The sequence below is a fragment of the Hypanus sabinus genome, chromosome 5 (assembly GCF_030144855.1).
Source record: "Hypanus sabinus isolate sHypSab1 chromosome 5, sHypSab1.hap1, whole genome shotgun sequence".
NCBI classification, from domain to species: Eukaryota; Metazoa; Chordata; class Chondrichthyes; order Myliobatiformes; family Dasyatidae; genus Hypanus; species Hypanus sabinus.
Genome location: NC_082710.1, coordinates 88,322,354 through 88,342,800, shown reverse-complemented (window position 1 = coordinate 88,342,800; position 20,447 = coordinate 88,322,354). Strand labels below are relative to the sequence as shown.

Genomic DNA, 20,447 nt, shown 5'->3' with positions numbered 1-20,447 from the left:
CTATGTTGCAACTCTATAAAACTCTGGTTAGACCAAAATTGGAGTATTGCGTTCAGTTCTGGTCACCTCATTATAGGGAGGATGTGGAAGCTTTAGAGAGGACGCAGTGGAGATTTACCAAGATGCTTCCTGGATGAGATTATATGTCTAACAAGGAAAAGTTGAGAGAGCTAGGGATTTCCTCTTTGGAGTACAGCAAAATGAAAGGTGTATGATTGTAGGTTGCATAGATAGCATGGACAGACAGTGCTGCTTTCCCAGAGGACAACAATGGCTAATACCAGAGGACAGCCTTTTAAAGCAAGTGGAACAAAGTTGAGGGTGTTTGTCAGAGAAATGTTTTTACACTGAGAATTGGAAGTGGCTGTCAGAGGGGAAGAGGGAAGAAGCCGTTCCTAAAATATTGAGTGTGGGTCTTTGGGTTTGTGCCTCTCCTTCCTGATGGTAGTGTCGATGCCCCGGTGAGTTCAAAAGTACAGCGTTGGCTCTCGAACTACAATGGAACATACTGACTGTTCTCTCTCCTGTCTAACTTTTCTTCTCTTTCTTGCCTTCCCCTTCTCTCTGTCTCTTTCTCTCCATCCCCTCTGCTCATTTTTTGCAGAAGAAGGTGAGAAGTAAAGGGTAATCTCCAGGCAAAGACTTTCTAGGCTTGGTCAGGGTTTGGTTGGCAGTGCTTGAGAAATAGCGATTAGCACACTCCTGTGTCTGGATAACATAATGACACTCACACAAAAGGATTAATGGCCACAGAGGACATGGCTGCATGTTTATTGAAAAACAATTTGCAGTAGATTACTGTGGAAGGCTGTGTCTGGTGTATATCTTGAGTGCCCAGGATGCAAATGTTATGAGGTGACAGTGTACTGGAAATTATGTAGACTATTGGTCACTATAGCAACTTTGTGGTGATGCCTTATTTTCAATAAAATTTTCCTCTTCCCCCAAGGGAACTTTCCCAGATTTATTTTACCAAGAAAAGCTTGATATGTTGTCCTTGGTTGGTCATCTGCATAACTTTAGCTTCTGGATTTGCAAAGGCAAGGTGGGTGATGTATATTATTTGTTGGGTTTGACAAGGAACAGATTCCTGTTGCCTTTCACTCTCATTTTGAAATGTTTAATAATTTAGTACACAAATGGGAGATTTACTTAACCTGGAATTTCGGGTAAGAAAAATAAAACTAACATTAATAATGATAACCACAAAACTCATGATTGTTGTAAATGCAGATCTGGTTCACCAATAATCTTCAGAGTAGTAACTACAAAATCCCTACAAAGGATTGCAAGGACTGCTGAGCATCAGTGTATCCCTTTAACAGTTGCTATTATTATTATTATTATTAATAATAATAATAATAATTTTAATTCTGAAAATGCTTAGTAAATCCATACCTGTAGGCTGAAATTGTATGTTTTTTTTGCTTAAGTGAGCAGTCAATTTTATCCAGAACTGGAACTGCCCCAGTAATACACAGAGGGTCAAGCAATCGAGCTGATCCTTACAGGTCTGGTAAAAAAGAATGGGATTTAGAACAGAGCTAATTAAAAGTTCAGACTATCCTGAACTTTAATAAAATCACAGAATCAGAAAACAGTTGCAGTATAGATGGAATTCCATGCAGCCCTTTGAGATTACACTAACATTGTAAAACATTGTCTCCCCACTCCTTCCCCATTTCACTGAGTATTCTCCATTTCTTTGATACCTCCTTCCCTTCAGAGATATTACAAGCTCCTTTTAAAAAAACAGCAGTTTATTCTGTCTCCACTGTTTGTTCCACTCCCATCATGGAGGATGCTACGTAGCTACCATCAGCCTCAAAAACAGTTACTTACCCCAAGCAGTAAGGCTGATCAACACCTCCACCCACTAACTTCACCACTACTTTATCAGTCACTTTATGTACAGTCTAGGATCACTTTATGGACATACAATCAATGTGTCTAAGCTATCTAATGTATTTATGAACATTTATTGTGTGTTCATTATTATTATTGCTTTCTTTTTTATTTGTGCTACATTGGACCTGAAGTAACCTGAAGTTCTTTTGTTCTCCTTACTTTGTGTACAGGACATCATATCAAACAGTATTGATATCAGTTTTGTTTCCTTTGCCAATCATTTTTACGTTATGTCCTTGGTTTCTGACTTCTTGTTGTAACCTCTGACAGCCCTCCACACTATCCACAACACCTCCGACCTTTGTGTCATTAGCAAACTTACTAACCCATCCCTCCACTTCCTCATCCAGGTTATTTATAAAAATCACGAAGAATAAGGGTTCCAGGACAGATCCCTGAGGTACACCACTGGTCACCGACCTCCATGTAGAATATGACCCATCTACAACCACTCTTTGCCTTCTTTCTACCCATTCTGCATTTTCCTATAACGATTTCAAATATCTCTTTCAGATCTGCACATAAACACTCCTATTCTGAAGGGAATGACTCCACCTTATGGATATGTGCACCCAGAAACATGTCTGATAGGGTGAAGTAGAACGATTAAGTAGAACAGTACAGTTGGGCTGGTGTATGGTAATAAATAGATTAAGAGGAGATATAACTATGAGAGAAGATGAATACTTAACAGATCTTATCCAGGGATAAAATAAAACTGCAAAAGGTGGAAACATGAGATACAAGGTCTTGAACTGCTGATTATCTGAAATCATTGATTTTTTTTTAAAGTGTTGAGTCTGGAAAGCTGTAATGTTTCTAATCACAAAGTGGGTTATTGTTGCTTGAGTTGTATTTAAGCTTGTTTAAAACACTGGAGGAGGTCATTGACAGAGAGGGTAGAGTGGGAATGGGATGTAGGATTAAAATGACAGGCAACTGAGGTCTCCGGGTTGTACCAGCCTGTAGCAGTTAGTGCAATTCTTGGGGTTCTATTCCCTTTGCTGTCTTTGTCACATATATATTGAAACATATATAAAAAAAATAAATAAAACACAAAATGCTGGCAGAACTCAGAAGGCCAGACAGCATCTATGGGAGGAGGTAATAACGATATTTCGGGCCGAAACCCTTCATCAGGAGTGAAGTAACATGGGATGGCCGAGGGGGGATAAGAAGTGGGGGAGGGATAAAGTAGAGAGCTGGGAAGTGATAGGCTGGAGGGAAATGGGCTGGGGGGGGGGGGAAGGTGGAGAATTATGGGAAATAAAAGAGAAAGAAAGGTCGGGCTGGGGGGAGAGATTATAGTGAGGGGGGAGAAAAGAGAGAAAGAGAACCAGACTAAAATAATAGATAGGGATGGGGGGCGGGGTATCAACGGAGGTCAGTTTCAGTCCTACTGAAGGGTCTTGACCTGAAATGTCAACTGTACTTTTTTCCATGGATGCTGCCTGGCTTGCTGAGTTCCTCCAGCATTTTGTGTGTGTTACTTTGCAGTTGTCTCTGTATTGCTTGGCAGTAAGCCAGGTGTAATTGTGTGCAGGTACACCTATGTATGGATTTAGTTCAGCTAAATAGGTTCTCTCATGACTCAGTGATTGTTCCTAGGTATTTGGTTCCCTGTACTTCTCCAGCAATACACATTCTCATTTCTCACCCATTGCTCCCTTACTCATGCCACCCTCAATACTTGCCCTGTTATCCCATCTCCTTTCCAAGGTATGCCATCACATTTTCTTTGTTCCAATGACACCCAATTTACTTGCATTTCCTCCAGTTCAGTGCACCACACTCACTGTTTGTGATGTGGACTCTGCTACAACAAAGAAGTTGAAGTTTAAGATTACATCTTTTGCAGCCGTGTCATGGTTTATTACAAATATGACAAACATAAGTTAACATATACTTAAATTAACATAAATCAGCTATGAGGAATCCAAACACTACTTGAGAGACCATTTGGCAGAACCCTCTGTTCAAGCCCACAGGTAAAGATAAAGATTACCTTTATTTGTAATGTGTACGTTGAAACATGCAGTGAAATGTGTCAGTGTTTGGTCATATCCTTCTAAAGCTTTTCTATGCATGCACCTGTCTCAATGTCTTTAAACATTGTAATTATACCCTTAGAGAGGTCTTTTTTTTTAATTTCATCGGATAAAAATGCTCCAGGCAACTCTACCATTTAAAGTCCATGCACACTTGCATTTAAACTGAAGAAGATGTTGAAATTCAACTCTACTTCAAGAGTCATCCTGAATCACTGAAAATAACTTCAGGACTTCCATGTGAAACTGTTGCAATTATCCCCAATGTGAGAAATTACCAATTCTAGATTAATTCGATATTAGCTTTATTTATCACATGTCCTTTGAAATTTACAGTGAAATGCATTGTTTGCATCAAATCAAATCAGAAGAGATTGAGTCACCATGTTCCCAGCATGCCCACAACTCACGAACCCTAACCCTAAGCTGTACATCTTTGAAACGTGGGAGGAAAGTGGGGAAAATGTACAGACCCCAATCTTACAGCTGCAATAGCGTTTTAAAAATTTCCATTCCTGAGGCCCTTTAAAATGGCATTGCCCATGAGGGAATTATTGCTGATAGGTGATAATTTTTTTTACTGTAAAATTGCATCCATTAGGAAGTAGTTGAGACCATCCAAGTTAATTTAGCTTATGATCCTTGAACTCTGAGATAAAGAAGCTTTAACCAAAGCGATTGGTGTAGGATTTGAAGCAGGTTGATGGCAATGAAGAAGGCTGCACACTAATCCAAGGTGTCTCCAAGTATCAAATTATATTTGATCACCTCATTCACATGAGCTGGCTCCATTGGCAGTGCAAAGAGCTGTTCTAATCAATAGTGTCATTCTGCAATGTAGAACCAGTTCTGTCTTTGAACGCTAATAATTTCTCATGTTAACCACGGCTTGCAGCATTTATATTAAGAGAGAGTGAACCAGGAAGATCTCAATTCTTATTTTTGTTTTACTTTATTTAGTATTTCTGTGCATAATAGGCCCACCTTGACCTTTGAGTCACACCACCCAGCAGCCCCTGACAAAACCAATTAACCCTAACTTAACCAATTTGACAATTTACGAGACAATTTACAATGAGCAAATAACCTACCCGGTACATCTTTGGACTGTGTGAGTAACCCCGAGGACACAGAGAAAACCCACACATTCCACGTACAGAGTCTGCTTACAGAACAGCACCGGAATTGAACTCCGAACTCTGGAATGCCCCGAGCTGTCACCGCTACAATGTTGTGGTGCCTGTGTCCTTTGTGTTCTGGGGTTTATGAAAACTACTGATTACACAGTCGTGCGTTCCACCCAGCTGCAGTCAGAATTTTTATTCTCACTATTCTCTGTAAACTCTGGAGAGAGTATCTGTGAAAATTCCAGGGGAACAGTTGTTTCTGAAATACTCAGACCACCCTGTCTGGCACCAACAATGATTCCACAGTAAAAGTCACTTAGATCACATTTCTTCCCTATTCTGATGTTTGGTCTGAACAACAACTGAACCTCTTGACCATATTGTATGCATTGCATTGCTGATTGGCTGATTAAATATTTGCATTAATGAGCAGGTGTACAGGTTTAATTAATAAAATGGCTGCTGAGTGTAAAACATGAAGGGTGACCTTATAGAAGTCTATAAGATCATGAGCTGATGAGGGTAAATGATAGGGTAAACACACATAGTCTTGATGAAGGTCTTGGCCTGAAATGTCGACAGTTTACTGGTTGCCACAGATGTGCCTGATTTGCTGAGTTCCTCCAGCATTTAGTGTGTATTGCTTTGAATTTTCAGCATCTGCAGATTTCTTCATGTTTATGACACATAGTCTTTTTCCCAGAGAATGGTAACTATAAAAGTACTAGACGGCATTGGTGAGAGTTGAAATGTTATAAAGGCATCTGAAAGGCAACTTCTTCAAACAGAGTGTGGTGCATACATGGAATGAGCTACCAGAGGAAGTGGTTAAGACTAGTATAATACCAACATTTAAGAGATGTTTGGATGATACTTGCTTTCAGGATGCAAAAGCTTAAAAGTATTTACCACCAAGGTCTGGGCTAGTTCAATCCCACTGTTAATAGACCATTGAATAGAATTCCTGTACATTAAAAGGGGCTTTTGCCCTCACAATCTATCACATCATGGCTCTAAACCTTATGGTCTGCCTGCACTGCGATTTCTCTGTAAACTCTGTATTCTGCAGTTTGTTTTTGCTTCTCCGTTACACCTGTGACTCTAAACTTGTACAAACTGGAAACAGAATTAGGCCGTTTAATCCATTGAGACTGCACGGCCATTCCATCATGGCTGATTAATTATCCCTCTAACCCTATTCTCCTGTCTTCTCCACATAACCTTTGATACCCTGACTAATCAAGAACCTATCAGCCTCCACTTTAAACATACCCAATGACTTGGGCTCCACAGCCATCTGTGGCAATGAATTCCACAGATTCACCACCCTCTGACTGAAGAAATTACTCCTCATTTCTGTTCTAAAGGGATGTCCTTCTATTCAAGGCCTACTATGGAAAACATTCTCTCCACATCCACTCCATCTAGGCCTTTAAATATTCAATCGGTTTCAATGAGAAACCTTATTCCCTCATATTTCTAAACTCCAGTAAGTGCAGGCCCAGAGCCACCAACACTTCTGATACACTAATCCTTTGATTATAGTCAATGATATACACAAAACGAGGCCACTTGGTCAGCCTCTCTATACTAGCTGTTTGAAAGAATAGTCCAACAAATCCCTCTGTCCGTCTGTTTTCCCCTGAGGGAGCCTGACAATTGCAGTGAGCACCATAGTAGTGTAGCGGTTAGTGTGACACTTTTACAACTTGTGGTGTTGGAGTTTGGAGTCAAATTCTGGTCACCTATATAAGGAGTCTCCATGTTCCTTCCCCTGTGCATGTGCGTTTCCTCTGGTTTTCTCCCATAGTCCAGTGACGTAGCCGTTGGCAGGTGATAGGTCCTGCGATTGGGCTAAGTTTAACCGGTGGGTTGCTGGGAGGTGCAGCTCCACTGGCCCAGAAGGGCTTGTTCTGTGCTGTGTCTCGAAATAAATAAATAAGTATAGCTTCCTTAAAGTAGCTATCTAATCTCTGTATCAATGTTACTGCTGATTCAGCTTTCACCATCCGTTCAGGCAAAACCTTTTAGATCGTGACTGTTTAAAAAACAACCTCCTTGTTTTTGCCTCTGGTTCTTTATGTCTGTGACCAACAAAGGCCTATCCATATCTGGAAATCAGCAATGCTGCCTGGAGTTTGCTCTTGTTATCTGAGATGAGATCCTGGCTGGAACCACTCTCCTGAAGCCAACAGCACGTGCAGGAAAATAATTCCCAGGGATGGTAAACAATTGTGGAGCCATAGACTTTACCACTAGCAAACCTAATATTGCAAAGAAACCTGTTGAATATTGAAGGGCCATATAGAGTGGTTTGGGTAGATGGAGCTCGTCAGCCTGGGAAGGCAGTCTCTAGGAGAGGGAAAACTCTGATTTCAAACTTCCTTTGCCTTGTGGCCATACCCACTCATGGGAAAGGCTTCAGGAGTAAACCCTGAGGACAAATCCGGAGCTGGAGTCCCTAAGGCAGTCCAACGTTGCCTTCAACCTCACTGATTGCCCAAAGATACTGACACTGGTGCCAAGCTGTATTGGCCCTTGCCCTTCCTTTGGACAACATCTGTGTCGTGGAGAGGGGAGACTTGCTGCATGGGCAACAACCTGTCTTCCATACAACCCTGCCCAGACCTGTGCCCTGGAGAAGACTTTTCAGGCACAGATCCATGGTCTTGTGAGACTAACAGATGCCATACATATAGAGTGGACATAGAAAGGATGTTTCCAATAATGGGGAAGTCTAGGATGAGAGGGCACAGCTTCAAAATAGAAGGACATCTCTTTAGAAAGGGATAATTCTTTTAGCCAGAGGTTGGTGAATCTGGGGAATTTGTTACCAGAGGTGGCTATGGAAGCCAAGTTATTTGTTATATTTAATGTGGAAGTTTTTAGGTTATATATTAGTCATTGAGTCAAAAGTTATGGGAAGAAGGCAGGAGAATGGGGTTGAGACAGAGAATGAATCAGCCATGATAGAATGGTGGAGCAGACTCAATGAGTCGAATGGCCTAATTCTGCTCCTATGCCTTATGGTCTTATGGTCTGATGTCTCCCTAACCCACATTTTGTACAATAAAATCCTTTCTTTTTAATGCTTTCTTAGAACTGTTCGAGAGTGGCACAAGATGTGTTGGTACAAGATCGGAATCTATTAGGCTCTACCTGAATGCAAGCAACGCATGGTGCGCAGAGGGGTGATGTTCTCATAGCACAGGATCTGGGCGTAACTGTAATCAAAGTAGATAACTGCTACTTTCTCAAACAAGTGACATTCGCAAACTAAATTGCTTAACATTTGGGAGTTTGATCTTCCAGTTACGTTCCTGAAAAGTCTGAAAGTCACAGCCAGGATTTGTTTTTACAGAATCTGATGTTGCTGACTTCGATGGAATGAGTTCGATGTTCTACAGATTCAACCAAAAGAGCATGTCCACGTTGAAGGACGCGGTCTTCTTGAAGTTTAAGACGATGAGAAGTGACGGTGTGGTTCTGCATGGTGAGGGACAACAGGGAGACCACATCACTCTGGAGCTAAAGAAAGGCAAGCTCTCACTGGAGATTAATTTAGGTATGAGATCTTGTTCATTTCTGTCTTACTGTAACTGTGAACATCTGGTGAAGTTCTATTGAAGAGTTTGTTCCATTCCTCTCTCTTCAGATGCTGCCTGATCTAATGAGTCTTTTCAGCATTCTTTGTTATTATTTCAGATTTCCACTATTTCCAAATTTTTTTTGTATACAACAGAGCAAAAATTTTAATTATATGTATGTGGCAGTGTTAAATTAAAAACAAGTGATTATTTCTTACAGCTAGGGTATTTTGATGTTGTGATCATATTATTGGACTTACAATCCAAAGAAGTTAGTTCAAATCTCATTTCAGCAGTCTGAGAAATCCAGATTTAATTCAAGTTGATATTTGGTTATGGGTAGTCAGATACATGGTGGGAGGGGGTTGGTGAAGAACTGATTTACTCATCTCCGTTAGATAAGAAATAATCCATTCTTACCTAATCTGTTCATTCTATGACACCATCACATCTAAATTGCCCAAAGAAACTGCTGCCTTGAAGTGAATTCAGAGCTGGAAAATAAAATCCAGAGCCATTAAACACTCATATGTTAATCCTTTGGTTGGAGTGTTCTTTTGTCTTCACGGTGTAGTTTTTGCCAGGATACTGACTCACCAGCAATTGGACCTTCCAGATACAGGTGTATTTTTACTACAATCAATTGAAGCACCTTGACTGCACACAGGTGTCAAAAAACAGTTCTTCATTTAACTAAGGCTATGTCCACTCTACACCGGATAAATCTGTAACCGAAGCTTTTTCTCTTCGTTTTTACCCTCAGTCCACACTAAAATGGCGTTCTCATCCCCCAAAACCAGAGCATTTCAGAAACGCTTTCCAGGGTGGGTATTTTTGAAAACATTGCTCGGGCAGATCAGTGTGGACGGGGTAACCGGAGACTTCTGAAAACGCTATCAGACGACAACGCGCTATTTCATTGTTTTCTTGAACACAACCTAACAATTTCAGAACAGATGGCAACGAGACTGAAGCCAGAAGAGTTAGAAAGTACTCACCAAATACTTTGACCCATTACTTACTGAATAAATAAGTACACTCAGTTTGCCTTTTTCTGTCCTTGCTTGTATGAAGGTGGTTTACCTATTTATGCAAGTACTTCTCTGACAATAGATGTGTAACAGCCTAATGTAACATTGTATGGAAATACAAGATAACACTGATGCAGACATGTTTTATACATTTAACAATGTGCTTTATTAATGCATCAGAGTTAGTCAATTTTTCAATGTTTGTCATCAGCCGGGTCAATCTGTCCGCGAACTCCCTGTCGGTTGCCTCCGTAAGCTCCAGTATTTGTTTTTTTTTTACTTTTAAGTTCTCCTGCACGAAAGCTAACAGCTGTCCGTCGTTGTAAGTTTTTCTAGTCTGTAACTACACAAACGCGCACTTTTATGGCGAGATTCGACACCAAACACATTGCTTGTTTTCAGTAGATGTGTCCTGCGCATGCCCAGTAAGAGGAGGTTCACCGAAATCTCCATTTCAATATGGATGGAGATATTTTCAAAAATGCATAGTGTGGACGCCTATTGTTTTTACATGAAATCGGCATTTTCAAAATTATCCGGTCTAGTGTGGACGGAGCCTAATTATGTGACTTCTAAGTCAAATTGGCTGCACCAGTGATGACTTGGTGTGACATGTAAAAGGAGGGGATGGGGTGAAATTCTTAGGCAATCAATTATCTTGTTTTTTTTTATTTGTAATTAATTTCAATCACTTTGTAGACATTCGTTTTCATCTTGACAGAAAAGAGTTTTTATTCTGTTGATCACTGTCCGAAAGGCCAAATTAAATCCACTGTGACTCAATGTTGTAAAACGATAAAACATGAAAACTTCCAAGGGGGTTGTGAATACTTTTTATAGGCATTGTGTACATATAGTATGCACAATATACTATATAATACAACTACTCTATAGACATCCACAGTATGTTATTGTCCCATTCAGGCCTAAAGATTTGATCAGTGTGGAGAATTTCTTACACTTGTGGGATAACAGCTTTCCTGACACTCTGCTTAACTATGAAGACTGGTAGCTGTGAAACATTCTCAGGTTCTGGGGTCCCATCCGTGGTAATTGTAGGAGTTGACTCTGGGACTGCAGGAAGTGGTTGTGAGAGCTCCGAACACTGTTCCTCTGAACGTGTTGGCATCCCAAACAATGCATGGCAAGCTGTTCGATACTTTGATCTACCTCAGGCCACCAGTTGAAGCTTTGAGCCAATGCTTTCACTTTGACCATGCCTAGATGATCAGCATTTAGATCTCAGCTTGATGGTACAACAATCCCCACATAAGGCAACCACTGTTAAGGGGAGGTTCATCCTGGCACTGCTAAAAATGGAGGAACTGGAATTTCTGATGCACATTCCTGCCATTTTGGGTTGCCATGCAGACCTGAGACAAGAGAATACGTCAAGAGGGGTGTTCTCTTTTGTGAATTCCTCAGGTACAGTATTTCCTTTTCAAAGGTAAACAGGACAATTGCATCAGAATTTCCACAACTCGCTGTCCTTTTGAATTCAGTCTCGTAATTGAGTCATCTGAGAAACAGGTCCCACCTTCGCATTCATGCTATTGTTTATAGCAGTATACTCGTCTGTTGACGGAAAATGGACGTCTGTGGTTGCTGATTAGTAATGAAGGTAAACTCTCTCCCAGACGAATACTGGATAAAACGGTTTTCATCCAAGATTGTACAAAGTCAAGGCCTCTCTGACAATCTGTGTACAATTTTTCACTGCAATGGTAAGGGAACGAGATGCTATGGGGAGATCAATTACATCACTCCTCACATGTGACATGACTTCACAGACTGTATACAATAGGGCAAGGCAATACTGGCAAGCCTCACTGAATGATGTGGATCATAATGTGGAACAGTGTCTGATGTCGCCATTTCCTTTGTCCATTGGAAAGCCACCTCACACTGCTTTGTCCATCCTGATCTGAAGAAATTAGTTCAAGGGTGGTGCACAGTAACGAGGTTTGGCAGGAACCTGTTATAGTGATTGACAAATCCTAAAAAGTACCACACTATGACATGTCCTTTGGCTTTGGGCCATCCACCATTGTTTGAATTTTCTCAGCGCACATCTGCAAATTCTTGTGTATCAATGGTATGATGGTAGTAGGTGATTCTTGATTTAAAGTATTCATACTTGTTGCATCATGTTCTAATCTTCTAATTATTTTAAAACTGTCTTGAGATTTTGGAGATGATCCTTGTCATCCTCACTGGTATCAATAATGTCCTCTAGGTCACTCTGAGTGCCTGGGTAGTCTTGCAGCACCTGGTCCATAGCTTTCCACCAGAGTGCAGGTGCAGATGCCACTCCAAAAATAAGCCGATTTTAGTGATAAAGCCCTCAGTGAGTGTTCATGGTGAGGAACACTTTGGACTCTTCTTCCATCTTCATCTGTAGGTAGGCCTTAGCTATATCCCTTTTGCTGAAGTGTTTCCATCTAGAAGTTTTGCAAAGATATCCTCTATCCTGGGCAGATGATAATGATCTACAGTATTTCCAGTGACCTTAAAATCACTACAGATCCTGACAGACCCATTCTTCTTGGCCATTGGGACCACTGGCATTGCCCATGGGCTCCAAACAAACTTGGAAAGAAGTCCTTCATCCTCCATGCAATCTAGCACACTGACTACTTTGTCACAGATGGTATTAGGAACCAGATGGGCTTTGTAAAGCTTGGGTCTGGCATTTAACATGATTTTACCCTTGATATCTTTGAGTTTTCCCGTGCTATTCTGGAACAATGCTGTGGCATCATCCAGTACCTTTTTTAGTTCACTTTCAGTTGACTCTGTTGCAGGGAATGTGGCATGCAAATGGTGGATGGATCTCTGACCAATTTGTAGTTGCCTGAGCCAACCATGGTCCTGCAACACTGGCTCCCCTGTTTTTTTTTACCACATACAAGCACAAAGTAGCTTGCTAGTTGTTGTATTTCACAGTTACAAATGCCATTATCAAAGGAGCTATCTTTTCTTCAGTGAAGTTTTTAGTTGGATATCTGCAGGCTCAGTTCAGTATATCTGAGATGCTGTTCAAACTCATTTTGTTGAATAACTGAAACAGTTGAGCCAGTGTCCAATTCCAATTTTGTTATTTTGCTGTTCACTTTATTGGTTGTCGCTTGTTAGTTTTCACACCATAAATCTACTCAGTCCTGTGTCACTCTCATTATTAGAATTTTTCACCAACAGTATGTAGATTAGTGCTCTTTATGAAACTGTAATTTTTATCCTTTTCTCTTCCTTGTGCAACCCATTAATTTTTGCCTGCCTGACATGCTCTTTGTATGTGTCCTACTTTGTAGTATGTTCTGCAAGTTTCACCCTTAAACCTGCATTGGCCTGGTGTATGTGAGCCCCTGACATAATGGCAACACAATTTGTTTAGTCTGGCAGATTTCTGTTTAGATGTTATAATTTTGTTCACACTCACCCTCATTGATACAATGATTTCAACTGCTCTTTTAGATGTAAGTTGTCTAGCCAGGACCCATTTCTGAATGCTTTCTTATAAGATTCCAGAAAATAAACAATTCTCTCAGTGCATCATTAAGTTCATCACTGAACTGAGAATGCTCTGACAATTTCTTCAATTCAACCAGATAAGCTGAAATGGCCTCACCTTCCTTCCTTTACTATGTTCTGCAAATCAACAATGGTTTCGGTTCTAAATGTTAATCCATTACGTTCATGATATCAGCAAAGCTCATCTTAGCTGTTTTGGTTGGAGCAGTCAAACTTCAAAGCAAACTATATCCTTTTCCACCTATTACTCGCTGCAAAACTGGCACTCCTTTTTCATTAGCTATTTCACTTGCTTCAAAATTCTGTTCAATTTATTCAATATACATCACCCAGTTAACTGTTATGCAATCAAACATGTCTAATTTTCTGATGTATCCAACCATTCCTACTTTTTTTTTAAAGTTCTTATCACCCAGTACTTACTGCTTGTGAAGCCATGAATTTTGTCCATTTTTTGCCATTTTTTAACTCAACCATGTCTCTCTCTCCATGAGAAGAAGAGAAAAAAACTTCTTATGCTTGATTTTTGTAACTGAAAGGATTAAGATTAAGTAGAAAGATTTAGATTAATCTGGCCATGCGTTTGGAACAGAATTGTGAGCCAAAGAGCCTGTCCCTGTGCTGTACTGCTTTATATTCATTGTTCCTTGTCAGTTTCTTCAATTGTGAAGAAAACAAAAAGGAAAATCATGAGTGGTGTTGAGTTATAATCCCCCTTAAAGAGGTATTTTCACAATTACAGGTACCTGTCTTTCAATGTATCCCAGTGTCATAGTGAATTATGTTTATGGTGGTTATTGCAATGTACAATATGATTTACCTCCTTCTTTGTTTCCTAGGTAACACAGCTCAACAGGACGTTAGTGACCATTCCTCTGTTACACTGGGCAGTCTTCTTGATGATCAGCAATGGCATTACATTGCAGTTGAACGCAATAAGAAGCAAGTGAACTTCACTGTCGATTCAGACACACAGCAATTTCAGATTAAAGGAGAGTCTGATCTCTTGGATCTTGACTATGAGGTAAACAGCTCACTGTGAAACTTAGTCATATCAATCAAAAATATGGAGGTAAGGTTATGCTATTGAATGCTTGACCTTTGTCATATTTTTGATAAGATGAAAGAGTAGAGGAAATGCACAATGGCTGCAACATGAAGACTGTGTTCATTATTAGAAAGCCTGAGAAAGAAATATGGTTCTTTGAGAAAAGAAAGATCATCAGTCACAGGCCAGCCTATTGCTTCTTAATGGGCAAACAGTGCTTTCCCAGTTTCCAAACATATCCCTCAATGTCTTCTCTTTTCCGAAGACTATCCTATTTTTTTCTTCAACTGTCTATTTCAATTACTCTAATGGCCTTCTGTAGTAACCTCATCCTGAAGGTTTATTACTCATTGTCTGAAAAATACCAATTGGCATTTTGTTTGATTCCTTTGGGCCAATTATCTGTAGTTGCTCTGTTTCTGTGGAAAAGGTTGTAGCTCAGGGAACAGAGCCTCATTGAAATCTGAGACTCTAAAGTAAATTATCTGGTCATGGTCTCATTTCCTCATATGGGATCTTGTTGTGCATAAACCTGTTTTCCCATTTCTTAAGTACCTGATATGAAGAATGACAAAAGTAGGAAGTCAGAAACAAAATCAATGTCAGAAAATTAAAAAAAAATCCCTTCAGACTGCCACACTAACACATTTGTTCTTACGCAGTCATAGACATTCCCTTTCTTCTACCCCACCTTCTCTGCTACCGAAAACTACTAATTTCCTCTTTCTGATTTCTGACTGTCAGACCTGAAATGCCATTTGTCTCTCTTTCAACAAATGCTGTCTGACCTGCTGAGTGTTTTCAGCACATCCTGCTTTTGTTTCAGAAAGTATCAGAAGCCCTTGGCATGTCAGGTAGGATCTGTGGAGAGAAGAATAAGTAATTCAAAGTTTCAGATCTTCTGAACATATCTGACAATTTCTAATTTTTGCTTTGTCCACGCTTCAGAGGCTGGAAGACATAATGAGATATTCTGAGATTAAAAATATATATCATAGCAACTCCTTGCTCTAAGTTCAAGTGGGTTCTTTATGCTAGATATGGAGGTTCACCAAATAATGTCTCTAACATTTTCAATTTCTAACATTTAACGTTTTCAATTCTGGTCTGTGTGTTTGCTATAATGATTAATTGGTCCCAATCAAACTTTACAAGTCCTTTTGTAATCTCAAAAACTTCAAATGAATCACTTTGAAATTAACTCCAAAGCAAATAAATTTCCCATGGACTCACAAAACCAAATACAGACAACTGAGATGAGTACAGGAAACTACAACTCTGTGCATGGACATGAAGGGCCAATTTCTGTGGTTAATGACTCTGTCATTCTAAACTCCTAACACTGCAAAGCACATTCTTTGTTTGTTTCTCAAGGGCTCAGCCTCCTGATTATAAAGTGATCCGACCCATGTTTCATGGATTCAGCTTTTCTCTGTCCCTCGCATATATAAAAATGTATGTAATGCAAAAATTGCAGGACATTCGATACCAATTCCTTCTCATTTTAATTATTCTATTTCTTTAACTGGGTACAGACCAAAACATATGCACTAATTCGAAGTCTTGACTTTCAGTGCTGAGGATAATGGACAACTGCCCATCTCCCCACCTCTGGTGCCCCTTTTTGTTCCCTTTCTTCCATGGTCCGCTGTCCCATGATTCTTTCTTTTTCAGTCCTTTACCTCTTCCACCTATCAGCTTCCGCCTGATGAATGGTCTCAACTGGAAATGATGATTGTTTATTCCCCTCCATAGATGCTGTGTGGCCTGCTGAGTTCCTTCAGCATTTTCTATGTGTTGTTAATGGACAACAGATGTCCCTTTACTATCCACACCCTTTTCACTTGGTGCACATCGAAGCTATGTCCTATCTTGATCAGCATTTGTAATGCTGATTGATATTGTACGCATTTATGAGGAGAGACTGGTTTTGTTTCCCTCAGATCAGGTGTACGTAATTATGAGAGGCAGAGACATCTCGGAAACTTCTCCAATAGCAGAGTAAGGAGAAATGAAATAGTATTCATGGGTTCATGAACTGTTCAAGCATCTGATGGCAGAGGGGGGAAGAAGTTGTTTCCGAGTTACTACCAAAGATAGTAACGAGAAGTGGGCATGACCCAGGTCAAGTGATGCTTGGCACCTTTTTGAGATGCCCTCAATGATGGGGGTATGGGTGGTGGTGCCCATGATGGAGCTGGCTGCAAACTTTTGCAACATCTTGAAATCCTGTACATTGGCTTCTCTACACCAAGCTCTGAATCAACCAGTCAGAATACTCTCCACCACACATCTCCAGAAATTTACCACACTTCCTACTTTCATTTCTGATTTTCAGCAAAAGGAGTTAGATTGTTGATTTTCTATTATACTATTGGCTTAGAAGAGTTGAGTTAGGAGCAAACTTGGGACACATTTCTGCACATTAACATTGCGTCTGCACATCAATGCCATTTGCACACTTATTTCCAGTAACCTATTCCCTGTCATGTGCCCATCAACTCCCCTCTGAATCGCTTGCAACCCACCTACCCAAGGGATGTTACAGCAGCCAGTTAACCGACGAAACCTGCACATCTTCAGGATGTGTAAGGAACCCGAGTCCCCGGAGGAAGTTTACGCATCACAGGGAGAGTGTACAAAATCTGGGTGACCGGAACCACCTGTTGCATCAGTGCCATGACAATCTCTGTCAGTTAGCTACTATCTAGTGTATGGTCTCAAAAGAGAGCGAGGATCTTCCACAGAATTGACACACTTAATATTCTATACAAGAAGTCTAGGTAGTACATCTGTGCTACGCTTTGGCCATGTCTTCCTTTAGCCAAGCCATTTGAAACAGCCCCTTGCTGGACAAACAGTTGGAATGAAGGAATTTCCCATAACAATTCTGAAAAGGAATGGTGTCCTTCACTCTCATAATATCAGTAAGAATGTTTTGACGTTGAAGCATGTCAGCTTCTCTCTGAGTGGTGACTTGGATCTGCTCCAATGCGCCTACCGTAGCAACAGGTCTACAGCAGATGGTATCTTGTTGGCTCTTCGCACAACCCTGGAACATCTGTACAGCAAAAATGCATAGATCAGGATGCTCTTTGTCGATTACAGCTTGGCATTTAACACCATCATCCCCACAAAACAAATCAGTAAACTCCAAGACCTGGGCCTCAATATCCCCTTGTGCAATTGGATCTTGGATTTCCTCACTTGTAGAGCCCAGTCAGTTTGGATTGGTAAAAGCTTCTCCTCCATGATCTCCATCAGCATAGGAGCACTACAGGGATGTGTACTTAGCTCCCTGCTCTGCTTGCTTTTCACCTGTGACTGTGTGGCTACATACAAGTTTGCTGATGACACCACAATTGTGGGCTGTATTAAAGGTGGTGATGAATCAGCATACAGGAGGAAGATTGAAAACTTGGCTGAGTGGTTTAACAACATCAACCTCTCACTCAATGCCAATAAGACCAAGAAACTGATAGTAGAACAGGTGAGGAAAACCACAGGTCCATGATCTAGAAATCATCAGAGGTGGAGAGAGTCAGTAACTTTAAATTCCTGGGTGTCACTATCTCAGAGGACCTGTCCTGGCCTATCATATAAATGTTATTGCAGAGAAGGCACAATAGCACCTCTACTTCCTCATGAGGGAGTGAAGGTTCAGCATGTCATTGAAAACCTTGGTAGACTTCTGTAGATGAGTAGTGGAAAATGTGCTGACGGGCTGCATTATGGCCTGGTATGGGAACAACAATGCCTTTGAAAAGAAAATCCTACAAAAGGTAGTGGATTTGACCCAGTACATCACAGGAAAAACCACAGGTAAAAACCATGGGTACCACACCCCCCTGGTTCCCCCCTTCCCTTTCTCTTTTTGTTCACTCTCCTCTCCTATCAGACTCCTTCTTCCTCAGCCCTTTGGCTTTTCCACCTATCATCTCCCATCTTCTCATTTCCACCCAACTCCCCCACTCAACTGGCCTCAAACTTTCTAGTTTGTCCTCCTTCTCCTCACCCTGCCTTCTTCCCCCTTCCATTCCAGTACTGATGAAGGATCTGAGCCCAAAACATCGACTGTTTATTCCTCTCCATAGATGCTGCCTGACCTGCTAAGTTCCTCCAGCATTTTTGTGTGTGTTACTTTAAATTATCCATTTAGGTTTTTTTTTGTCTCTTGACACTAAAAGGCTGATGTGTATGTATGCATTTACATTTCAGACCTAAATCAGTGAGTTTATGTTGTTGAGTTTTATATCCTGAGCAGCTGTTATGCCATCTGGCCCATCCTGGGCCTCAGTAGCGCTAGTGTTCAGCTCAATTCATCAAAGTGCGGAGAAGTAAATTTCTGGATATTTTCACCATTATGTTTGGAAGAAAAATCAAAGAGATTTGAAGAAGAATTGTAGCTGGCTTATCAACATCACTGAGCAACAGAATTAAAGATGTGGTTAAGAAAAGATACCATGCAGTACCTTCAGGGTATATGAGAGATTAGGGAAAAGATAATTTCCGGATCAGTAAATAACCATACTGCTATTAGGAGAAAGTAATTAGTTTTCTCTCTCTCTAAGTTTTGTTTTTTTTTAAAGTAAATGACATTGATCAATACCCAATTATAACCAGAATGTTACAAGAATCTGACAGATTACGTACCAGCCTGTGCTAATGCTTTCTATGCAGTCACACACATTGTGTTTATTTAACATCAGATTGACCCTGAGATGCTACGTGAAAAGTCAGGAAAATTTCTCACAACTCCTCCAAATGTATCATGTAGGAATCCAAGAACTTTCAATATTCTGTAAATGCCTGCAAGAAAATGAATCTCAAGGTCATGTATGATGACATATATGCTCAGTGGCTAGTTTATTAAGTAAAGGAGGTACCTAATGAAGTGGCCACTGTGTGTATGTACTTTGATAATAGTGTTATTATCATGGTGCCCTTACATCATAACTAAGAGTATCTCATTGTTGAAGATTTAATTAATTACTTGTCCCACTTGCTGTGGTGTGGGTGATTTCTCTGACTGTGCACATTGTAATATAATTGAACCCTCTAAAGGAAATGGAATGCAGAGTTCTATTTGAAAAGATAAAAGAGTGTTAGTGTGGTCGTCTTATTGAAATTCTACAAGACTTGGAGGGATGACAATATAATCACAAGAAATGCTGTATATCCTGAATAACACACACAAAATGCTGAGGGCTCTCTATGGAAATGAATAAACAGTCAATTTCTTAGTCTCAGCTCAAAACATCAACAGTTTATTCCTTTCCGTAGATGCTGAGTTCCTCCAATGTTTCGTGTGTGTTATTAGAGAGTTGACACTTGCATTCATCTTTTAAATGGCATACACAATTCTGTATGAGGCAGTGGGGGGGGCGGATGGGTTGTTCACTGGGATGAAAATTTTGACATCTTGTCTTGTAAGGATTGATTGAGCAAGACACAACACGAAAGACTGTAAATGCTGGAATCAGGAGCCACAAGCAAGTTACTGGAGGAAATCAGCAGCACTTATGGGAGGAAAGGAATTGTTGACAGCTTGGGTCAAAACCCTACAGTTGCTGCTCCCCCCACTAAGTTCCTCCAGCAGACTGTTTTTTGATTGACTGAGCAAGTTAGTTGTAGAGTCTGTTTTGTGTCATCGAAGTCACAGCTGTACAGAAATAGGAATTTCACCCCATCTACAAATGGACATCATGCCAAACAATTAATCTGCTTAGTCCTGCACGTGAACAATATCCCCCCATACCCCTCCCATCTATGTACCTATGCAAATACCCCTTAAATGTTGAAATTGAACTTGCCTTCACTACTTCTGCTGGTAGCTCGTTCTCCATTCTCACAACCCTTTGAGTGAAGAAGTTCCTCCTCACGTTCCCCTTATATATTTCATCTTTCAGCCTTAACCCATGACCTCCTGTTCACTTCTCACCTAATTTTAGAGAAAAAAGTCTGCTTGCATTTATCTACCTTTATCCTTCATAATTTTGTACACCTTTATCAAATCTCCCCTCATTCTCCTGCACTGCTGGAATGCAGTCCTAACCTATTGAACCATTCCCTGTAACAAAAGTCCTCAAGTCTCAAAACAACTTTGTAACTTTTCTCTGCACTCTTTCAGTCTTACTGATATCCCTCCTGGTGGTAGGTGACCAGAA

At 40.5% G+C, this 20,447-nt stretch overlaps 1 protein-coding gene across 1 annotated transcript in view; it reads left to right on the top strand.

Moving 5' to 3' along the window:
• LOC132394766 (contactin-associated protein-like 5) overlaps positions 1-20,447 on the top strand; it is a 1,222,641-nt gene that overhangs the window by 407,807 nt on the left and 794,387 nt on the right. Inside the window, exons 5-6 of the mRNA XM_059971174.1 lie at positions 8,445-8,648; positions 14,072-14,256. Of these exons, the coding sequence (XP_059827157.1) occupies positions 8,445-8,648; positions 14,072-14,256 (389 nt within the window). The remainder of the gene's footprint in view (positions 1-8,444; positions 8,649-14,071; positions 14,257-20,447) is intronic.